The sequence below is a fragment of the Eubalaena glacialis genome, chromosome X (genome assembly GCF_028564815.1).
Source record: "Eubalaena glacialis isolate mEubGla1 chromosome X, mEubGla1.1.hap2.+ XY, whole genome shotgun sequence".
NCBI lineage: Eukaryota > Metazoa > Chordata > Mammalia > Artiodactyla > Balaenidae > Eubalaena > Eubalaena glacialis.
This window is the reverse complement of record NC_083736.1, coordinates 65,313,691-65,334,042: the sequence shown is the minus strand read 5'-3', so window position 1 is coordinate 65,334,042 and position 20,352 is coordinate 65,313,691. Positions and strand designations below refer to the sequence as shown.

The 20,352-nt window shown below is 39.8% G+C and overlaps 1 protein-coding gene across 15 annotated transcripts in view; it reads right to left on the bottom strand.

The window, feature by feature from the left end:
- The window catches only part of TAF1 (TATA-box binding protein associated factor 1), an 82,343-nt gene that overhangs the window by 61,057 nt on the left and 934 nt on the right, over positions 1-20,352 (bottom strand). For 12 of the 15 annotated variants that reach the window (XM_061179339.1, XM_061179331.1, XM_061179325.1 and 9 more), the window contains exons 2-22: positions 19,985-20,099; positions 19,729-19,845; positions 16,287-16,406; positions 14,923-15,164; positions 14,337-14,555; positions 13,727-13,945; positions 13,166-13,373; positions 11,735-11,911; positions 11,241-11,368; positions 11,040-11,147; positions 10,750-10,923; positions 10,133-10,306; positions 9,799-9,903; positions 7,817-8,017; positions 7,505-7,646; positions 6,960-7,090; positions 6,230-6,310; positions 1,849-1,998; positions 1,551-1,670; positions 1,068-1,243; positions 306-484 (exon numbers count right to left, since the gene is read on the bottom strand). In XM_061179339.1, coding sequence (XP_061035322.1) covers positions 306-484; positions 1,068-1,243; positions 1,551-1,670; positions 1,849-1,998; positions 6,230-6,310; positions 6,960-7,090; positions 7,505-7,646; positions 7,817-8,017; positions 9,799-9,903; positions 10,133-10,306; positions 10,750-10,923; positions 11,040-11,147; positions 11,241-11,368; positions 11,735-11,911; positions 13,166-13,373; positions 13,727-13,945; positions 14,337-14,555; positions 14,923-15,164; positions 16,287-16,406; positions 19,729-19,845; positions 19,985-20,099 — 3,286 coding nt within the window. Of the gene's footprint in view, positions 1-305; positions 485-1,067; positions 1,244-1,550; positions 1,671-1,848; positions 1,999-6,229; positions 6,311-6,959; positions 7,091-7,504; positions 7,647-7,816; positions 8,018-9,798; positions 9,904-10,132; positions 10,307-10,749; positions 10,924-11,039; positions 11,148-11,240; positions 11,369-11,734; positions 11,912-13,165; positions 13,374-13,726; positions 13,946-14,336; positions 14,556-14,922; positions 15,165-16,286; positions 16,407-19,728; positions 19,846-19,984; positions 20,100-20,352 lie in introns of those variants that run through there. The other 3 variants (XM_061179327.1, XM_061179329.1, XM_061179332.1) reach the window with 2 other exon arrangements.

Below are 20,352 nucleotides of genomic sequence, written 5' to 3'. Positions count from 1 at the left end.
AAAACTCTTACCCTCTAGGATGAATGCCCAGAAAACTCAATTGATGTACAGCACTGATAGCCCTGGCTTGGCCAGGCCTAATACAGACAGAGGCAGTAGTGGACTGGCAGCATCTCTTCAATTTGTGCCCCACAGACAAACCTAGAGTCCAGTTTGCAGAATCTCTCTACCTCATCTATAGGCTTCCCTACACTCATCCCCTACTTCTTCTGCCTCCAGCTTTACCTCAGTTATTAGCGTGGTTATTTACACTTTCTTGATCTTTCTTTTTCTTGTCTGTCTGTCTGTGAAGTCACTACCCTCACCCAGTAGCATCCGCTGCAGTTCCTTCCGCTCCTGCTCCTCCCGCTCACGTGACAGCTGAGAGCTGGTTTTCTTATTCTGCAACATGTTCTCGATGTTCTTTCCCATCTCCTCAAAGTCACTGTCTTCAGCTGAGCTGCTATCTGTGTCAGTTGATAAGATTTCAGTTGATGACAAAACCCTAAAAAGAAAAAACAATGTTAAGAAGAGGGAAACATAAACGTGTAGAAACAACTGAAGAAATAGTTTTAGTTTAGGCAAGAGTAGGAAATTGAGAAATCAACCTTAAAAAAGAAATATTCAAAATCCACTAAGACATGGGACCCTGAACAGAGAAGCTCTACAAAGTTTTCCCAGAAATTTAGTCACAAGGCAAGTTCAAAATATGAAATAGTACTGCAACTCTTTCACAATTCCTGGAAAAAGCCTGAGAAACAAATCAGTACATTGGTCATTTTTAATAGGGCATTACCATCCTCTAACCACTAAGCCTACTGTTGCCTATCACCACTGTAATGGCTGCCAGGTCCAAGTAGGCCACAAAAGTTGCCATGGAACCTAGCAGTTCTTGCCATTCAAAACCTTTGCCAAGCTGCTTTGAAGGGAGTAGGTACTCTAGCAGTATTATGAATAGACACCACCCTGAAATCTCAGATACCTGACCACTAGTCACTTTATTAGGTGACCTTCTCTTCAGTATAAAATAATGTCTGGGACCCCTCCCCTTTCCAGCTTGGATTTTCTACAGCACTAAAACAACACACTTGTTCTGCAGGTCAAAGATGCGCTGACATTCCTCTTTGTAACGCTCTTGATGCTCAGCCACAGAAAACCTTGATCCACGGGCAAATTTACTCATGGGCCCCTCTCCAGAGCGGGCCTGTTCTGTTGACATTGTGCGTACTACATCGATCACTTCCCAGCGGGACAACTTTTTAATCTACAAGAGACACACACACACACACACACACAAATCATTCAGGGATTTCAAAGGACAAACCAGGGTACACGGTTAGAGAGTTAGACCAAAACCAAAAAAACAAAAAACACAACAACAATGAAATCACCCAAAGCAGGTTAAACAGAAAGCTTTGGGAAAGCTAACTCCTGAAAAAGTATCTAAGATCCAGTTTACCACAACCTACCCTACAAAATTCTCCAGATTAGTTCCTAGCATCTGCCTCCAAGCTTTTCCCCCTCTATACAAAGTCCCTAGGAGCCTGTAAGTCTTCCTCTTCCACACCCACCTCTTCCTCAGGCACGCCAAATTTACGTAGAAGTTGCTTGGCATTTTTCAGTGAAAGGCGACGGAGGTCTGCATCTGTTCCTGTCACTGTCTTCTTCACTGGCTGAGGCTCCTTATCATCCTACCTCAGAAACAAAACAAGAGAGAATCCTAGTAAGCTGAACTCTTTATGGTAGGCATTTAAGTCATCCTGTCAACATTTTAATGGCTTTCCAGATCCCCACCCATTCATCTCCATTCCTTAACCTCTATTTCTTCCTCCCTTGATTTTTAACCTCTAGAAATTCAGACAGTCTCACCTTCTGCTGTGTTGGTTTGTTTGGAATCTTCACATAGGAGAATCCTTCACCACACCCTGTGGGATCTGCCACCCCAGTCACCTCCAGGAGACACTTGCCCTTCATGGCAGCAATGAAGGCCCTTGTGGTGTTCCAAGGAGCAGTGCGAACCTGAGGTATAGAAAAAGATTCAAAGGGTGGTGGGAAACATTTGCTCTAGCCATACTTAGAAGGTGGGGATAATTACAATAATGTACAATTTGATGCTTTCTTAAACTGTCCACAGAGATCAATAGTTACATAAAGCTGCCCAGTACTCAGCCTGCTGTTCTTTCCTATGGTACTTAAATCATGATAATAAATAGAGGTCAAGATCTCAGTCAGTATAAGTAGGAATATGTGGAACAGTGGTACCCCCTTCAGCCCCATATCCCTTGGGTTTGACTGAGAGTTCTCAAAGACAGTGTTGCCCCCACCCTCACGATGCTCAAAGAGTTAAGTTAGATTGATGACCACATTTGACTGCCCAATTGCTCAAACGCCTTCTTCAGAATGACTCTCACAATTAGATGATAAGCATGCTTTACAAAAGCACTGGCCCCAATCCCAGCAGCAATAAATCAAAGTGTATTCTACCCCTGCCACTGGTTTGGTCAAAAAGGCCTGTCCTCTCCTAGGACCCTGAATAGTGTTCAGCAACCCCATTAAATAATCAGGCAGTTAAGACAAGGGGAATGTGCTTGTCCAAACAGACCAGTCAAGAGTATAAATTATTAGCTAGAAAGAGGCCAATTCTCTACGCAAGATTCAATCTTGAAGGCCATTCAACAGAATCTTTAATTTTGGAAATTCTTAGACATCCACTCATTGTTAACTCCAACCTCAAAAGAATAGTACAACAATGCTTCTTTAGTCACTCTGCCTGACCTCACTGACAATCATTCACTCACTTAACAAATATTTATGGAATATCTACCACATGTCAAGCACTACTTTCTCAAGGACCTCATGTTAGTGAGGGAGAGACAAATAAACCAACAAATTCAATACTGCATAATCAGTGCCATGATAGGAAAGTAAAAAGTGCTGTATGTACACAAAGAAGGAAAGGATGGTGATCCAATCTGAATGAAGGGTGGGAGTGAGGGCAAGAGTCGGGGAAAGCTTCCAGGAGAATATAACTTGTAAATGAAGGTCAGATGACAGAGGAGTGGAGAGAAAACATTCTAGGCAGAAAGAATAGCAGTTGCAAAATCCTAGAAGACAGCAGAAAGAAATTAAGGGAACTGAATGAACTTCAGTATGTTTGGAGCTTAGAGTATAAGATGGGCAGTGACAGATGAGAGGAGGTGAGAGTTGTATTACAATACAAGACCAAAATCATGTAGAGCCTTATGAATCATGTTAAGGATTTCTTCCTAAAAGAAATGAGGACCCAAAGGAAGTCTTTGGGCAAGAGAGTGATATGACCAAATTTTTGTTTTAAAAGATCATTTAATTTTTTGACAAATGGTACTAGAATAACTGGACATTCATATGCAAAAAAATGAACCTTAATCTACACCTTGCACCCTAAACAAAAATTAACCCAAAATGGATCTAAGCATAAGACCTAAAACAATAAAACCTTTAGAAGAAAATATAAGAAAAAAACTTTGCAACCCTGAGTTAGATTAAAATGTCTTACATATAACACCAAAACCACAAGCAACAAAGGAGAAGATTTACAAGTTAGACTTCAGCTCTTCATAAGACACTGCTAAGATAATTAAAACACAAGCCTCAGATAGGGAGAAAAATCTTTGTAAATCACATACCTGATAAAGAACTCGGACCTAGAATACATAAAGAACTCTCAAAACTTTAGAAGAAAACAAACAACTAATTAAAAATAAAAATGGGCAAAAGAGATATAGACCCTCAACCAAAGAAGATAACTGGATGATAAATAAGCACATAGAAAGATGCTCAACATCTTTAGCTATCAGGGAAATGCAAATTAAAACTGCAATGACAGACCACTTCACACCCACTATAGGCGGGCAATAATAATAATAGCAATAATAATAAATAGAAAATAACAAGTGTTGATAAGGATGTTGGAAAACTGGAACCCTCATACACTGCTAGTAGGAATGTAGATGGTGCAGCCACTGTGGAAAAGTCTGGCAGTTCCTCCAAAGGTAAAACAGAGTTACCATACAACCCAGCAATTTCACTTCTAGGTATTTACCACCCCCCCAAAAAAATGTATGTCCATATAAAGATTTATACATGGATATTTAAGGCAGCTTTATTCATAATAGCCAAAAACTGGGAACAACCAAAATGCCCTTTGACAGATGATTAAACAAACTGTGGTACATCCATACTGTGGTATACTATGCAGCAATAAAAGGAACAAACTATTAATACACACAACCACCTGGATGAATCTCAACATAATTAGAGTGAAGAACACAGACAAGAAAAAATTTACACTTTCAACAAATGGTGCTGGGAAAATAGAATACCCATGTACAAAATAATGAAGGTGGACCTTTACTTTACGCCATATACAAAAATTAACTCAAAATGGGACAAACACTGAAATGTAAGAACTAACAATGTAAAACTCTTAGAAGAAAAGACAGGGGAAAAGCTTCCCGACACTGGATCTGGCAATGATCTCCTGGATATGGAACCAAAAGCACAAGCGACAAAAGTAAAATTAGGTAAACTGGACTACATCAAAATTTAAAATTTCTCAGCAACAAAGGACACAACAGAGTGAAAGGCAACCTATGGAATGGGAGAAAATATTTGCATAACATATATCTGAAAAGAGGTTAACACCCAGAATATATAAACTCCTGCAACTCAACCACAAAAAGCAAACAACCCAATTCAAAAATGGGCAAAGGGCTTGAACAGACATTTCTCAAAATAAGGCATACAAATGGCCAACAAGCACATGAAAAGACACTAATCATCAGGGAAATGCAAATCAAAACCACACTAAGATACAACCTCACACCCATTGAGAGAGCTACTTATCAAAAAAACAATAAATAACAAATGCTGACGAAAGTGTGGGGATGTTGGAACTCTTATACACCATTGATAGGAATGTAAAACAGTGCAGATGCTTTGAAAAACATTATGGAGGTTCCTCAAAAAACTATTGATAAAAATAGAGTTACCATATGATCCAGTAATTCCATTTCTGGGTATATATGCAAAAGAATTGAAAGCAAGGTCTTGAAAAGATATTTGCTCACCCATGTTCATAGCAGCACTATTCACAATAGCCAAGAGGTGGAAACAATGCAAATGTCCATCAATGGATGAATGGATAACCAAAATAATATTCCATGGTGTATGTGTGTGTGTATATATATCACAGAATATTATTCAGCCTTAAAAAGGAAGGAAGGGCTTCCCTGGTGGCGCAGTGGTTAAGAATCTGTCTGCCAATGCAGGGGACACGGGTTCGAGCCCTGGTCCGGGAAGATCCCACATGCCGTGGAGCAACTAAGCCCGTGCGCCACAACTACTGAGCCTGCGCTCTAGAACCCATGCGCCACAACTACTGAAGCCCGCACGCCTAGAGCCCGCACTCCGCAACGAAGAGTAGCCCCTGCTCGCCACAACTAGAGAAAGCCTGTGTGCAGCAACAAAGACCCAACACAGCCAAAGATAATAAAAAACAAAACAAAAACTCTCAAAAAAAAAAAAGGAAGGAAATTCTGACACATGCTACAACCTGAATGAACCTTAAGAATATTATCCCAGATGAAATAAATCAGTGATATAAAAACAAATACTGTATGATTCCACTTAGGTGAAGTACCTAAAGTAGTAAAATTCATAGGGACAGAAAGTAAAATGGTGGTTGCCAGGGGCTGGGGGAGGGAAAAACGGGGAATTACTGTTTAATGGGTAATAGAGCTTCAGTTTTGCAAGATGAAAAGAGTTCTGGAGATTGGTTGTATAACAGTGTGAATGTACTTAACACTACTGACTACACACTTAAAGGTTAAGATGGTAAATTTTGTGTATTTTACCACAATTAAAAAAAAAGAGTACATGTAACTGTATGATTCCATTTATCTAAAATTCTAAAAAGTGCAAACTAATCTATAGTGACAGGAAGCACATCAGTGGTTGTCAAGGGACAGGGAGGGTAGAGAGAAGGGAGGAGAGCGGAGAAAGGGATTTCAAAGAGGCACGAAGAAACTTTTGGGGGTGACAGATACACTCATTACCTTGTCACGACAATTTCACAGGTATAAACATACAACAAAACGTACCAAATAGTACACTTTAAACATGTGCCGTTTATTGTATGTCAATCATCTCAATAAAGCTGTTTTTTAAAAAAAGGATAAATGGGATGTATTAATAAAGATTAAAGCCGTACCTCATCATCAATCTTCATCTGGAAATCTTCCTCATTTTCTTCTTCTGGAGCAAAAAAGGACTTCTCACCATAGCCAGCATCCTGGAGAGGACAAATCCATGCGTAAGACAAAGCACAAGTTTCACTGAATACCAAGTACAGAACACCAAAGCCCATTTTGCATAAAGAATGGATTCTGTAAAGTCTTAGGCGTACCTATCACCATTCTACATCCTTAGGCTAATACATGTGGATAGTTAAGGCCCATAAGGAAGCGGAATAGAGATGCTCATTAACTCAGTGGGACAGAGTTGTGCTATCCCACCCCAGCTAGATCTTTCCTATTTTGGCCTGATAAGGACATTATGCTTCTCTAAACCACATGTCCAGCACCATCATCATCTCTGCCCACCCGGAAGGCTATGGAAAACAACTAAGAAGTACTTTCCCTGCTAACACACCTGTCTTACAAAGAACAGAGATTAAAACCACCACCCAAATGAATGAGCAACCATTTTCAAAGCAAAACAATATGCCCTAAGTCCCTCACTAAGCCTTCCCACTGGTATTTAGCTACAATGCAGTTTACCCCAGAACTGATGTACACAGAGTACATCATACAGTTTGACTTTATAAATAATTGGTAATAATCTAGTAACCATCATTCGTAAGCCAGTGAGAAAAGTCTTCATCCTCATCTCTCTGAAAAAAACCCATAGGCATAAGTAGTGCCTAAGAGGAAGGTGTTCACCTTCAGCCGCTGCTCTGCAGCTATCATGCTATAATAAGCGCAGCACTGCTCTGGAGACACCATAGCCCTGATCTCCTCTTCAGTTGGTAAACGAAAATCAGACTTCAGCACCCACCAGTTTGAGTCCATGCCTAGAAAAGATAGAGAAAATGAGACCATTCTGAATTCCAAAGGCCCTTTCATTGACAGCCAACAGGGATGGCAAAACAAGACTGAACTAGGCAATGTCCTAGAAGGTATCAGGCCTAGCCACAGTTAGCCTGACTGTCCGGCAAAGAAAAGCCCTGCTGCTAGGTTTCCTACATCTCATGTAAGACATCCAACAATCACACTGAATTTCCTGACAGGCAAGATTAAATAGCAAAAAAAAAAAAAAATTAAATAGTAATCAGAGCCTCCATAATTAGAAGATTTGCTACCTCCTTTTGATGACTTTATTATTTTTTTCTATTTTATTAACTGTATGTTTATCCTTTTAACTGGAAGCCCTAATTCCTTTCTTGGAGAGAGGCAGAGAGGACATATAATCAGTCACAACTGATGACCTGTGCGTTTGAAGTCAGCGCAGAGCTTTAGCCTCTTCCGGATGCTGCTTTCTGAATGGGAAGGAAAGGCTTTTTTTATATCTTCCATTCGGATCCGCCGTGGCCGATCTTTACTCTTCCAGAACAGGCGGTAAATAAAAACCTGCCCAACAAACCGAATTTTTTTTAATTTGGCAAAGTTAGGATAAAAGTCCTCCCCAGGGCCCCTTCCCCTGCTAATCCCCTATGTGTTTTGATCTTTCCTGGTGTGCCCCCAAATCCACATATCCTTTTACGTACACCCAGACCCCCTCCCTATCTTCTCATTCTTACCTGGAGAAAGTCTCGAATATGGGTATTGGCCCTTTTGGAGTTGGGCCCAGGAACTTCAAACAAGGGGCACTGCTGTCCAACCACAAAAATATCCACTAATTCTCGAATATAGTAACCTTGTCTTGTGCGAATGATAAGGAAGTCAGTTTCTGGCATCTTATGAAGATAAATTGGAGCACGAAAAAGATTGTTCTCAAATGCCTAACAAAAATAAAAACACAAAAGTTATATACAGAGAAACCCTGGAAATTTAGTAAACTAATGAGAAAGGAAAATCAAGCTTGTTTGCTCTCTATCCCCATTATGCCATCTAAGGTGTATCGAATAACGTAAACAAATTATAACATGGAATATCAAATGGGATTAGACAGATAATTTTTTACCCACCGGCTACCTTTAAGAGTCAATAGTGGGGAAACTACAGGATTTGGATTCAGATGACACTGGCTCTGCTACTCACTGTATGATGTCAGATAAATTACTCAATATCTATGAGCTTAATTTTCCTCATCTACAAAATGGAGATATTTAAAACGCCTATACCTCACACGATTGCTATAAAGATTACATATGAAAATCACTTTATAAACTAACAAGTACCATACTACTACCCTAGACCTAGCATAGCCCTTGACATAATATGTGAGATCAAAACATTTGTTAAGTAAATTAATAAAAAAATAAAACAACAAAAACAACTAATGAATTAGAAAGTGTGCTAGAAAAGACAGACCAAACATGCAGGACAGAAACACTTGAGCTTGTTTAAGTAGCAGCCAGATGAGGATCAACTATCACAAGAACCTGTGATTCTAAGGAAAGACTTCTCAAAAAAATCAGAAAAGTAGAAAAGAGGGAGGATCTTCAATAGATAGGTGTGGAAAGAAAATTCTAAATGTGGAAAAGAGTTACAGGGGAAGGTAAAAAAGGATCTCTCTGAGAGACTACAAAAGTAGCCACAAAAGAAGGGGATGGACTGGTAGAAAATCTCAATAGAAAGTTACAGGGATAGGAACTCCAGGAACAGTATGAAGGTGATACTCAAAATTTGGTGGGAAATGGACTACAGATGTAAAGGATAAAAAAACAATGTGCTTTGTAGATGTTTTAAGAGAATAAGCAATAGAAACAATGGAATAAAGTAGGTACAAGAGCAGGTAAAATGGTTAAGATTGCCAAGAGAAATGAAGTGGGGCGGGAGTGGGGGGGGGGGGACAAGGTAGAAGAGTGCTAAAGATTTCCTCACATCATTTGTGGACCTCTGTACCTTCCCTTAACAAAATATGTAAAAGCTAGGTTAGCAGAGGGCATCTCTATACCCATCAGAACAAAGAGGGGAAAAAACCATTTCACTACAGCTGGGGACTGTAAGTAGCACAGTTCAGGGTGGTTCAATACTCAAAATGACCACGACTACTATAATCAAAACATACCCATCTTACACATACAAATTAAACATTCATAAATTAACTATAATAAATTTTTTTTAAGATTTTTTTTTAATGTGGACCATTTTTAAAGCCTTTATTGAATTTGTTACAATATTGCTTCTGTTTTATGTTTTGGTTTTTTGGCCCCGAGGCATGTGGGATCTTAGCTCCCCAACCAGGGATCGAACCTGCACCCCCTGCATTGGAAGGTGAAGTCTTAACCACTGGACCACCAGGGAAGTCCCTATAGTAAATTATTAATCCCAGGTTGACTTCCCTATGCCACCCAGATGTTTCTGGACTTCTTACCACTATGTATTTTCAAAAAACTATTTCAAATTTAACTTACTGAATAACATAATAAGGAGCCAGTTTCAATAAAAAGATGCAAAAAATTTTTGGATTATAATCATTTTTAGTTTATATTGCTCTTTCCCATATTTGATGTATAAATAGTATCTCAATCAACTAGAATTGGTCCTTTCCGGGCTGACTAGCTCCTCATCCGTCAATTTCCTTAGGAAAGAGTTACAACAGGAAATAATTCCTCACCTGCAGTAATTGTCCAGGATGGAGTGAGCCTAGAAAAGGAGATGTATGGCAGTAAACAGTTTCTCCATATTTACAATCTGGGGCTCCGGGATCTTTTCCGGGTTTCTATAAGGAATGCAGCAGACCCAGTTACTATCCCAGAATATCATCAATAAGCCTACACAAAATATTCTATGAGCATAGCATTCTACTAATAGTACTACCTGCAAAATGGATATCATTCCTTCCTCCCAATAAATTTCTAGTATAAAATAACAAAATACACGTTCACATATGATCACTGGATATTTAACTACAGCTATACTAACAACAAAGATTTTCTGAGCAGACTCACCCGCTTATAGTAGTTTTTAATCTTGGTTGCCATGCCAACCTGCATCATTAATGGTCCATTTTCCTCACTATATTCTGCAAGAATAAGATCTCCATCTTTGCCTGTGAGGTCCTGAGGTGTGCGCATGAAAAACATCTCTCCACCACCTGAAGCTTGCCTCTCTTGTTCTCTCATCTGCCGAGAACAAAGACAATACGGTACAGCTACTGACAGGACAATAATTACAGAGTGATGTTGTTCACTGAGACATCAAAAACTTTTACTTGCCTTTTTTTTTCCCAACTTCATAGCAAAAATTGTCAAACATAAAGTCAAAACTATGAACACCTATTATCCCACCACTTAGATGTAACTTTATATTTTGCCATATTTGTTTTATCTGTAACTATCTCTCAATAGATTTTGCTGAACCGTTTTTCAAAGTTGCAGTTACCATGGCACTTCACAGCATTTTCACATGCATCTCCCAAGGACATTCTCCTAAATAACCACAATAACATTCTATCACATCTAAGAAAATAAATAATTTCCTAGTATCATCTAATATCCAGTCCATCTCCCCCCATTTGTACTCCAATGTCTTTTATAGCTGTTTTCTTCTAACCAAGATAACCAACCTTAGCCTTCTTTTTGATGTGCTTTAGCAAGGGCTGGACTGAGTGGGGACCTGGCTGAGATAGTGCCCCAAAAGAGTACTTCTTCAGAGGTGGGCGATGGAACTGCCGTAGTTTAATGGGCCCCATGTGGGTGGGAAAGAAGGGCTGCCGTAATTCCACAGCAGGAATTGAGTGCTAAGACAGAAATATAAGGGTTCAAATTAAACTCCAGCCTAGGCAAGATTTACCCATATCCTCCATCAGAAGAAAGCAGTGGTTCCCATTCACCACAGAAAAAATGCTACTTTTACCTGGATAATATTTCCTCCAAAGGTGCCTCGAAGACCCTGTTGCTTAGGGTAGTAATATTCATCATTGGAGAGATTCCATGGATCTTTCACTTCTGGCTGAGACATGTTCTAATGATACATCATCAAACCTTAGTCAGACTACCCTTCTCCATTACCTTTCTTTGTTCTTCTAAACACCAAACCCCTTTTCCCTTCACAGACCTGCTGTGGTTCCTCCTTGATGACTCCTGTTTTCCCTAACAGAATTCGACTCTTCTTCAGAGATGATTCCTTCTTACTCTCCTTGGAGGGAGAGTTAGAAGTAGCCTCTTCCTTTTCATCTGGAATTTCTGAGGAAACAAAAGTCACCCTGGAGTTGTTATCCCTGAAGATTCACCTTTCCTACCGACACCTTTGCAATTCCTAACCAGATTTCTCATCCTTCTCCAGACCACTTCTAGTCCATAATTAACTCCAACCAAACTACACTCCTGACATCTCCAAGGTACTACTTTCCAACATTCCTACCTTATGAGTTTTCCCTAAACAATACACAAATACTAGAAACTGACAGCCACAACTTTGCTGTCTCAAACTGCTATCAAGAAGCTTCTAGTCTTGACCTTCCCAACCCTTCTGATTTGCTCCTGCCCCAGACATTAGCAGAGCAAGCTGTCAATTATGGAGGAGAAACACTGACCCAGCCAGTACCATACCCAAAATGAGGTTCTCATCATTGGGATCAAGTGTCAAAACAGGAGGCTCCAGGAACCGGGGCATGGCCTGAGCATCCCAAATGATATTGTCCTCCCAGCGTCCATACACTAGCTCCTCATTGTCAATGGGAAAAATAGAGTACCAAGGTTTGTCATCATCCAGGGTTGCTGCAAAACCTAGTCAAAACATGAGGAAACAATAACAAACAAAACATTTATGCCCCCTTCAATTCTAGCAAAGGGAAAAGGAGCAAATGCTAGTAGTTACTCATGTGGCTACTGAAAAGGAACCTAGTGGATACAGTGTATTGTTAAAAATGTTGCAGACAAAAATGTTCACTGCAATGTTTTTTTATAATAGTCAAAATTTAAACAGCTAAATGTTTAATAACGGACTGATTAAATAAATTATGGTAATAAATGATGGTAAAATATGCTAACAATAAATGTAGTAAAATATATTATATTTAAAATACAATAATTATTGGTAAATTATGAAAACATCCATGTATGACTGCTATGTAACTAATAAAGTGTTTAGATAGAAGGGAAGGAAAAAGAAAAAAAACTATTTCTTAGATTTAGAAGACATTTTTGGTTTTCCTCTGAATTATAAAAGAAATCCAGATTAACTCAAGAAAATTTAGAAAATACAGGAAAGGTATAAAGAAAACTGCAAAGCTGTTTGTGATCTTACAAACTAGAAGGAACCACTGTGAATCCCATAGTATATTCCCTTTTAGTAAACTTTCTGTTTGTATAGTGTGTTTTTCTTTTTCACTTATGCAAACAGGGTATCAAATATGCCACTTCATATCTGGGGGTTTTTTCCATTTAAAATGAGTTTCCCATGTCATTAAACATTTTTATGAAGAGCTTTAAATGACGTAAAATAATATTACATTACGTGAAAAGCACAACATGTAAAATTGTACCTATAGGAATGAGTTCAGCTACATACACACAAAAGACAGAAAACTGAAAGAAAATTACACCAAAAAGTTAAAGCTGATAGTCTCTAGATGGTAGGATTACCAGTGATTTTTGACACTGTACTGTATCTTCAAAGTTTTCTACATTAAGCATAGCATACCTTTTTTGAGTGTCCACGTGTATTTAAGGAGGAAAAAAGCAAATTCTAGAATGATAAAGATAAAGGGCCTTTGGAAACAAAAGTAGACTATAAAGATAAAAGCATTGTTACAGTTCAGAAAGATCTTTAACTTCAAAGTAGTTTTCACATTTTTCTAATGAGAAATCAGAGTCCAACCTAGCTCATTAACAGTGTAAAAAAAAAATTACAGACTAGAATCAGGGCTCAGATCCAAAACATTTCACTGTCCCTCAGCAGCCAAGATCACAGCTAAGCCTACTTAAGATGACTGAGATGAAGGACAGTTTGTGCTGGACACAGCGGGCATAGATGCACACCTTGTTGAACATTGTAAGCCATGGCATTCCTAGTCATGCTGGAAGGAAGCCAGCCTGCCAAGCTTGCACGCTGTGGTTTTGTCCCTTTGTGTTTGACATCCTCCCCATCCCAGATGATATCATCCTCCCAATGCAGCTGTGTCACCATCAGGAAGTTTTCATCAGCCAGAAGATCAGTGCCACTGCTTTCCTCAAGTTTCCTGAAGTCCTACACAAGTAGGAGAGGAACAACAAATCCCTGAATGGTCACTCGTCAGAGTTCCCACTCCAAATCCCACAACAGATACATCAAATGTGGTCTCTGACTTGAGAGAAGAACCTGATGACGAAAGGGTATCTGCCTCCTCCCACTCCTAGTCTGGCGCAGCACTCATCTCACAAACAGAATCCTTGCAGTGGGGCCAAGTTGCCAGGGTGATATACCACACCAAACAAAAGGCTTGGACACCTCAATCTCCCACCAAGGAAACCCTACCTAGTGTCTCCCCAGTTGAAAAGTAAAGTAAAACTGATAGGGCTCTGGGCACAGTGATTCCTTTCTTACATACCAGTGTTACCTACCTCCATCATTCTACATTTCATCACAGGTTCAAGTTCCATCTTTCTCAGTTTGAAGCCATAGTCAAACCCACTGCCATCTTCAGGAACACCCAGCATATCATACCACAGTCTAGCAGGACCATAACGCCACTCAGCCACTCTTGGTTTGGTGTCTGTCACTTTATCTGTATCTCCAGTTGACTGGGAAAACTTGGACTCCACAGGAGCCATCATTGTGATCTGTAACAGAATAAAGTAGAAGGGGAGGAAGATATCCTGATCCCAGATGCCCTAAGGCTACAGGGAGTTAACAGGCAGGAGGGGAACTTAGAGGAGCCATAAGGATGATTCTTGAACAGGACTGCAGTTAGAATGTAAACAATGGAGGTATATCATGGCATACTCTATCATTCAACTTTCCTACTCATCAGTGTATCACCATCTGCCTGCCCCCAATACTTTTCTATTACAACAGGGAAGGGACAGCCACTGGGATTGAAATCGTGATTACTTAATGATAATCAGCACAGGACACTGCCTGCTAAGGTATTATTTTCAATTTAGACATAAGCTAGGGAGAACTCATTTGTTCCCCTCTTAGATCTTAATTCCAGATCTCTACTTTGCCTACTTCATCATCAGAGAGACACTGCTCTGGAGGTGGTGGTGGAGCGTAGTCGTAGTTCCACAAAGATTTCTGGTTGACTTCTGATTCTACTGAGCACTCCACCTCCTGGATCTGCTCTTCCTGTATTAGTTCACGGTGCTTCTTCTTCCTCTTTCTCCGAGCACTCCGCCAAACAGATGGGACATTCTTCCCTGGTCCAAAAAGACGTAGGAAGCGTAACACCTAGAACACAAAACATGCTTCTATGTCAGAGACTCAATGTCAGATAGGAAAACAGTAGCTCTGAGTCTGGAAACTCCCTTGAGGATTCTACTCAACTGTGAGGGAGGGATCAAGAAATGCTGAACTCAGATTTATAACATCTACCAAGAAAGTAAAGTGTTCCTTAATAATTTGGACTAGTTCTTTTAAAACAGAAAGGACAATTTCTAATGAGAACTATATAAATCACATGTACTATCAATGCACAAAACTTAAAAAAAGGAAACCTTTAGATTCTACCCATTCCATATTCAGTATCTTAACAACACAACTCAGTATCTACAAGAGGGCAGTGGTTTGCAATGTGGGCATTCTCCACAGAAAGTACCTTCCCAGGACGAAATTCTGGGAAAAGTTCTGTGACACTCGGCAACAGCTTGGTGGCATCATGCTGCATAATCCCAGCCAATGGTAGGGTCAGCTTTCCATCCTCAGATTCTGCCTGTGTTGCTTCCTGAGGTCCCATCTCAGATTCTGAGTCAGAGGAACTACTGAAGTCCACTTTCTCTGAGGCCAAAGAGGAAGGGGCAATGATGGAGGGCAAGATGATGCCTTCTCCATCCTCAGACACTGCAACAAGGAAGAGAAACCCCTTTGGCATGTAACTGTGAGCATATTTCCTCAAATTCAGCCAACACCCACTCTAGGCTTAAGCATGGCTCAGTGGCAGGGGATATAGTTCCAAGCACCCAGATTACTAGTATGCAACCCAGAAAACTCATTCCAACTCATTATCTCCCACCATCCCCAACTCACCTTGTACCTGGTACCCTGGGGTTGTGATGAGAGAAAACAAACACTATTACTACATTTACTACTTTCTGTAAGTATATTAGGTTAAAGAAATGTGACCAATAGAAAAATTACATAACACTTTTATACCAGTCAGGCCTTATGTCCGATTCAGGGACCCATAAACTGGAGAGATTTTTTAAGTCCACAGGGTAACAATGAAATTATTTAGCATAAAATAAGATCTATGCCACAAAGTTACTAAATGCTACTTAGCCTGCAGACTAAGAAGGAAATGGCTTAAAACTCTAATAGGAGACACTTAGGTTGACATAAGCCTCAAAATACAGGAGATCAAAGACACTGCTCTTCCCCAATCTTCTAGCCTAGAACAGGGTTACTTACTGCTGTTGCAGACATAGGAATAGGTGAGATGATCATTAAAGACCCTGCCTTTGAAATCTCTGACTCTGACAGCTGGCTCTAAATGACTTATACACATTCTAGGTGCCTTCCTATTTAATCATTTCTTTTAAAGAGAGTCATCTAAACAGGTAGTTTCCAAATACCAGTACAGATCAGTTGCATCAGAAATTACTTGGGGGAATTCTCTGAAATCCCTGAGCTCTACCTCAGATCTTCTGAATCAGATTCTCCAAGGGTGAGAGTCAGAAATCTGTATTTTTTTTAAAGACTCAAGGTGATGCTGATGGGCAGCCAGATTTGAGAACCACACTGACCTAAACTACTTTTCCTTGAGCGCATGTTAAAATACTGTTGTCAAATGTTTTAAAAGTAAAATTTCCCTTTAATACTGAAATTTGAAAATTATATGAATCACTTCTAGAAGTTGTGTCCTTTCCTAGCAGCTTAATTTTGATAGCCCCCTATGAGCATGCCAAAAATTTGGACCAGGAATGGAACTTGCTCCTTAGACAAAAATAGACAGTCTCTACTTACCACCAGTAATAGCATCCTGGTCCTTATCCTTCTTCATTGGTCCTGGGGGTGGAGGTGGAGGAGGCATCAACTTGCAATCAATGTCTTCACAATCAGCATCATAGTCATCCTCATCATAATCTAATAAAACCAAGAAAGTGATCTCCTCAATATCCAGAATGTCACACAACAGCCTTGAGCTCCCTTGTCATTCAAGAATTTAAAGCACCACATGAAGAACTAGGCAGATGCCTTGAGAACACACAACAGATGCAGCTTCTGCCTTCAGAAAGAGATGACACCATATCGCCAAGTGCTGTTAACACCATGTATATCTCATACAGGAATTTAGGAAGCTCCCAAGAACTGTTTAAAACCTTTGCTCCTTCTCCTGGTCAAACCCTGTTCCTTTATTTTCATGCTACTCAATCTCATAACTGAATTTAACATTCTTCTTTCCTCTGTCAGCTTAAGACTGGACTTTTTTCTCACCTCCCAAGTCTTTGACACATTTTTTTCTGTCTACCTTCTGTAGTCTGTTATTCTTTTCACTACCCTTTAACCAGTGGCATTACTCAATACTTAGTCCTGAACACTCTGCTTTTATTCCTCTATACACTCTCCATTCCCTTTCTAAAGAATCACCTTTATCCAGACTAAACTCAAATCTGTTATGTCTTGCCCTGACTTAGCCCCTCTACAATTGCACTGCATGTTCTGCTGCATGAAGAGCTTTTCCATTCATATATTCAACAACTGCATTTCGTATCACACTGAAATATCCTTCAACTCTTTTAAATTCCCTTTTATTACTATCAATACCACCTCCATCCTCATTTTCCCAGCTTATGATTTTAGCCTCCTGTCTCCTTCATCAATCTCTTACCCCCAACACACCTTTTCCAATCAATCATTAACAGTAGTCATTATAGCAACTTCTACTCACTGAGCTCCCATTATGTGCCATGTACTTTTAGCTATTTTATCTATAATTCTCCCAATAATGCTGCAAAGTAGGAATTACTCTGAGATACAGAAGCAAAGTGACTTAGGGTCATACAGTTTTAAGTGACAAAGTCAGAATTCAAGCCTGGTTTAACAACAAAGTGTCTTTCCAACATGCTTCCTCACTCACCAAGTCCTACCGATGTTTTATCAGCAACTCTCAAGTCTGACCCTGCCTATCATTTTCCACAATTGTCACCCTACTCCAGACCTTGATAACTTTACATCTAGCCCACAAGAACTGTCTCCAAATTAGTCTGCCCCTTTACCCTTTTTCTAATCAAAACCCCAAAGCAACAAGCATCACTTTTCATTTTCATTTAGGAATGAAAGACAACTAACATTTATGGAGCATCCACCATGACACTGTCCTATGTAGGTGCTTTCATACCATGTGATAATGAACTTGAATTCCCACCAAAGTCCTATTAATGAGGTAGGTATTAATACACTTATTGCAGAAAGAAAACTGACAGATTATTACAAATGAGAAATCCAAGCCTCAGAGACTGAGCAACTTTCCCAGGGTCAAACTAAATATGGAGTTGGGACTTGAACCTATGACATTCTGACTCCAAAGTCCATCTTCTTTTCATTATACCATCCTGCTTCTTACTCAACAATCTATATCAGTTTACAATTCTTTATGGCAGCAAACCCCAAGTAATGCGTACATAAAGGTGCTGTCAAATTGCTCTATGGTTGGTTCTTACTATTTGGTGTTTGTTTTCCACTCCTTCCAAGAAAACCTGCTGGCCAGTTCCCCGCACACTACTTGCTTATTTCTATCTCCAAACCTTTATGCAAGCCATGTTTCCAAACCACAATACCCTGCTGCGTCCTCTTCATCAAACCTTATCTTTCAAAATTTTGCTCAAAATTCACCTCCATGAAGCCTCTTCTAATGACCTCCATCTACTTCTAATTATTCCAAAGAAACACCCTTATCAATCAAGCCATGTGAAGGGGCCAATGCCAGGGAAGGAGGAAGCTAAGGGCATAGATGAAGGTACCCTCAGAGGACAAGAGAACTTGGAAATGAGCTTCCCACAGTACTGAGACTCTATCAAATACAGCATCCTCCTTTTCCAGGAGGTCAGCTCACACAATCCAACTAAGAACCGCTCACCTATCCTCTTCCTTACCATCCCTAGCCAAGACAACAAATCCAAAACTGAAAATTACAACATGCCCTGAAAAATCAGAGCTGCTACCACCTCCCCCTCAGCCTATGTCAGGGTGCTCAAACAAATAGTTATGCTATTTGACTTAGCTAGTCTGGCAGCCCTTCAAAATTAATTATAACACTCTATACAGAAATATGAGCTGGCAACTAGTTTATGTCTTATTAATAATTATGTTTTGCATTCATTTATCTCACCTTCCCCAAATGATAACAATATCCCTGAAAGTAAGGCCTGTATCTTCTATTTTTCTAGGTTACTTCTTGTGTATGTGGTGCAGTTAATTCTCTTTATATAAGAAGCACCCAAATCTATTAACTGGCTCTGAAGAAACTAAGTTCAGCTCTTTACCAAGGTTTTATCTATACTTCTCAGCAGCCTGAAATCTAATTCAAAGAGGTGGATAATGAATAAACAGTGAACAACTTCACACAAAAGTCCCAAACAGTGAAAGGTAGTATAGGGCAGTGGAAAGAATGAACTAGGATCAGCAAGTCTAGGTTCCAGACCACAGAGCCGAGCTCCTCAAAAATCAGAAAATGGATTTTATTATCTTTGTACTTTACTATCACAGTTTATAGGACATAACAGGTGCTCAATGCCTAATAAACTGAAATGCTGAATTAGAAGGTCTGCCACTAGCTAACTACAGAACTTTTGATAAAGTTCCACATTTTATTAAAGTTTTCTGAAGTTCCAGGTTTCCATATCTATGATGAGGTAAAGAATAAATAACCACTAAAACCCCTTCAAACTCTGACATTTTGATTCTATAATGTAGCACCTTATACCAGGGAGGAAAACCTATGTTGTGAGCAAGCATTAAGCGCACTGTGTCGCCCAGGTAGTGAGTGATTAACAGAAGTTGAGCCGATAAATACATGTGCTCATTTATATACAACATTGCATACTTAATCTTTCTTGAACTACCAATTCCTTGAGGGCAAAGACTGAGTTTAAATAGCATCTAAAACAGTACTGTGAACCCCATAGGTACTCAAATACCAGATGATAAGGAGAAAAGAATTATCATCCTTATTTGGCATTCACCAAGAATTTGGGACTAACCAGTATGAGGAATAAAAGCCTGAGTATAGTAACGCTGCCCCAGAACACAAAAGAGGACAGCAGCTACTTGGAACTGAGCTGACAAAGGGAGAGAAGCAAAGACATAAAGAGCAGAAACAATGACAGAAAGCTTGGATAGAAACAAACTGGACTACACAGCAAGAAAATGTACTGGAGTGCTCTTACTGATGGCACCAAAGAATCACCTGCATGGCAAAGGGGCTGCAAGGTCCCCATTGTTTGCTGGTATCTTCGGCTTTCATCTTCTGCTACCTCATTAATGTCTGAATAGTCCACAGCATCTTCTGTACTCCTGATCCATCCTATAAATAAAAGGGGGGGGGTAGATCTAAACAAAGAGCAAGAAACTTTCACTCCCTCAGATAATTCCCATGGAAAAGTACATGTACAGTAAGTGGCTAGCCTCCTCCCCCACCTTACTCCCCATGACCCAGACTTCACCTTCATCATTTACCAGGGCACCGTCAGTCCCAATCAATTCTTCATTTGCTGTGAGTTCAGTGATCAGGCTGCCCAGACCCAAAGCCCCCAAGCCTGCCAAGTGCTTCTTACACTCCTGAAAAAGGGACAGCACCAGAATCAAAGACAATACCTAAACCTAAGTTTCCCACACCACAAGGCTTATTTCCCAGATCCACGACAAAGCTATAAATCCATCTGAAAAACGACTCGGCAGCGTGCTAAAAGCAGCATCATATCTGAGAACTGTAAAGTACATCTTCCACTAAACTCCACATTGATCAGATCTTTATTAACACATCATGTCCAATTTCATCACCATCCTTTAAACTAATGTAAGGAAAGATTAT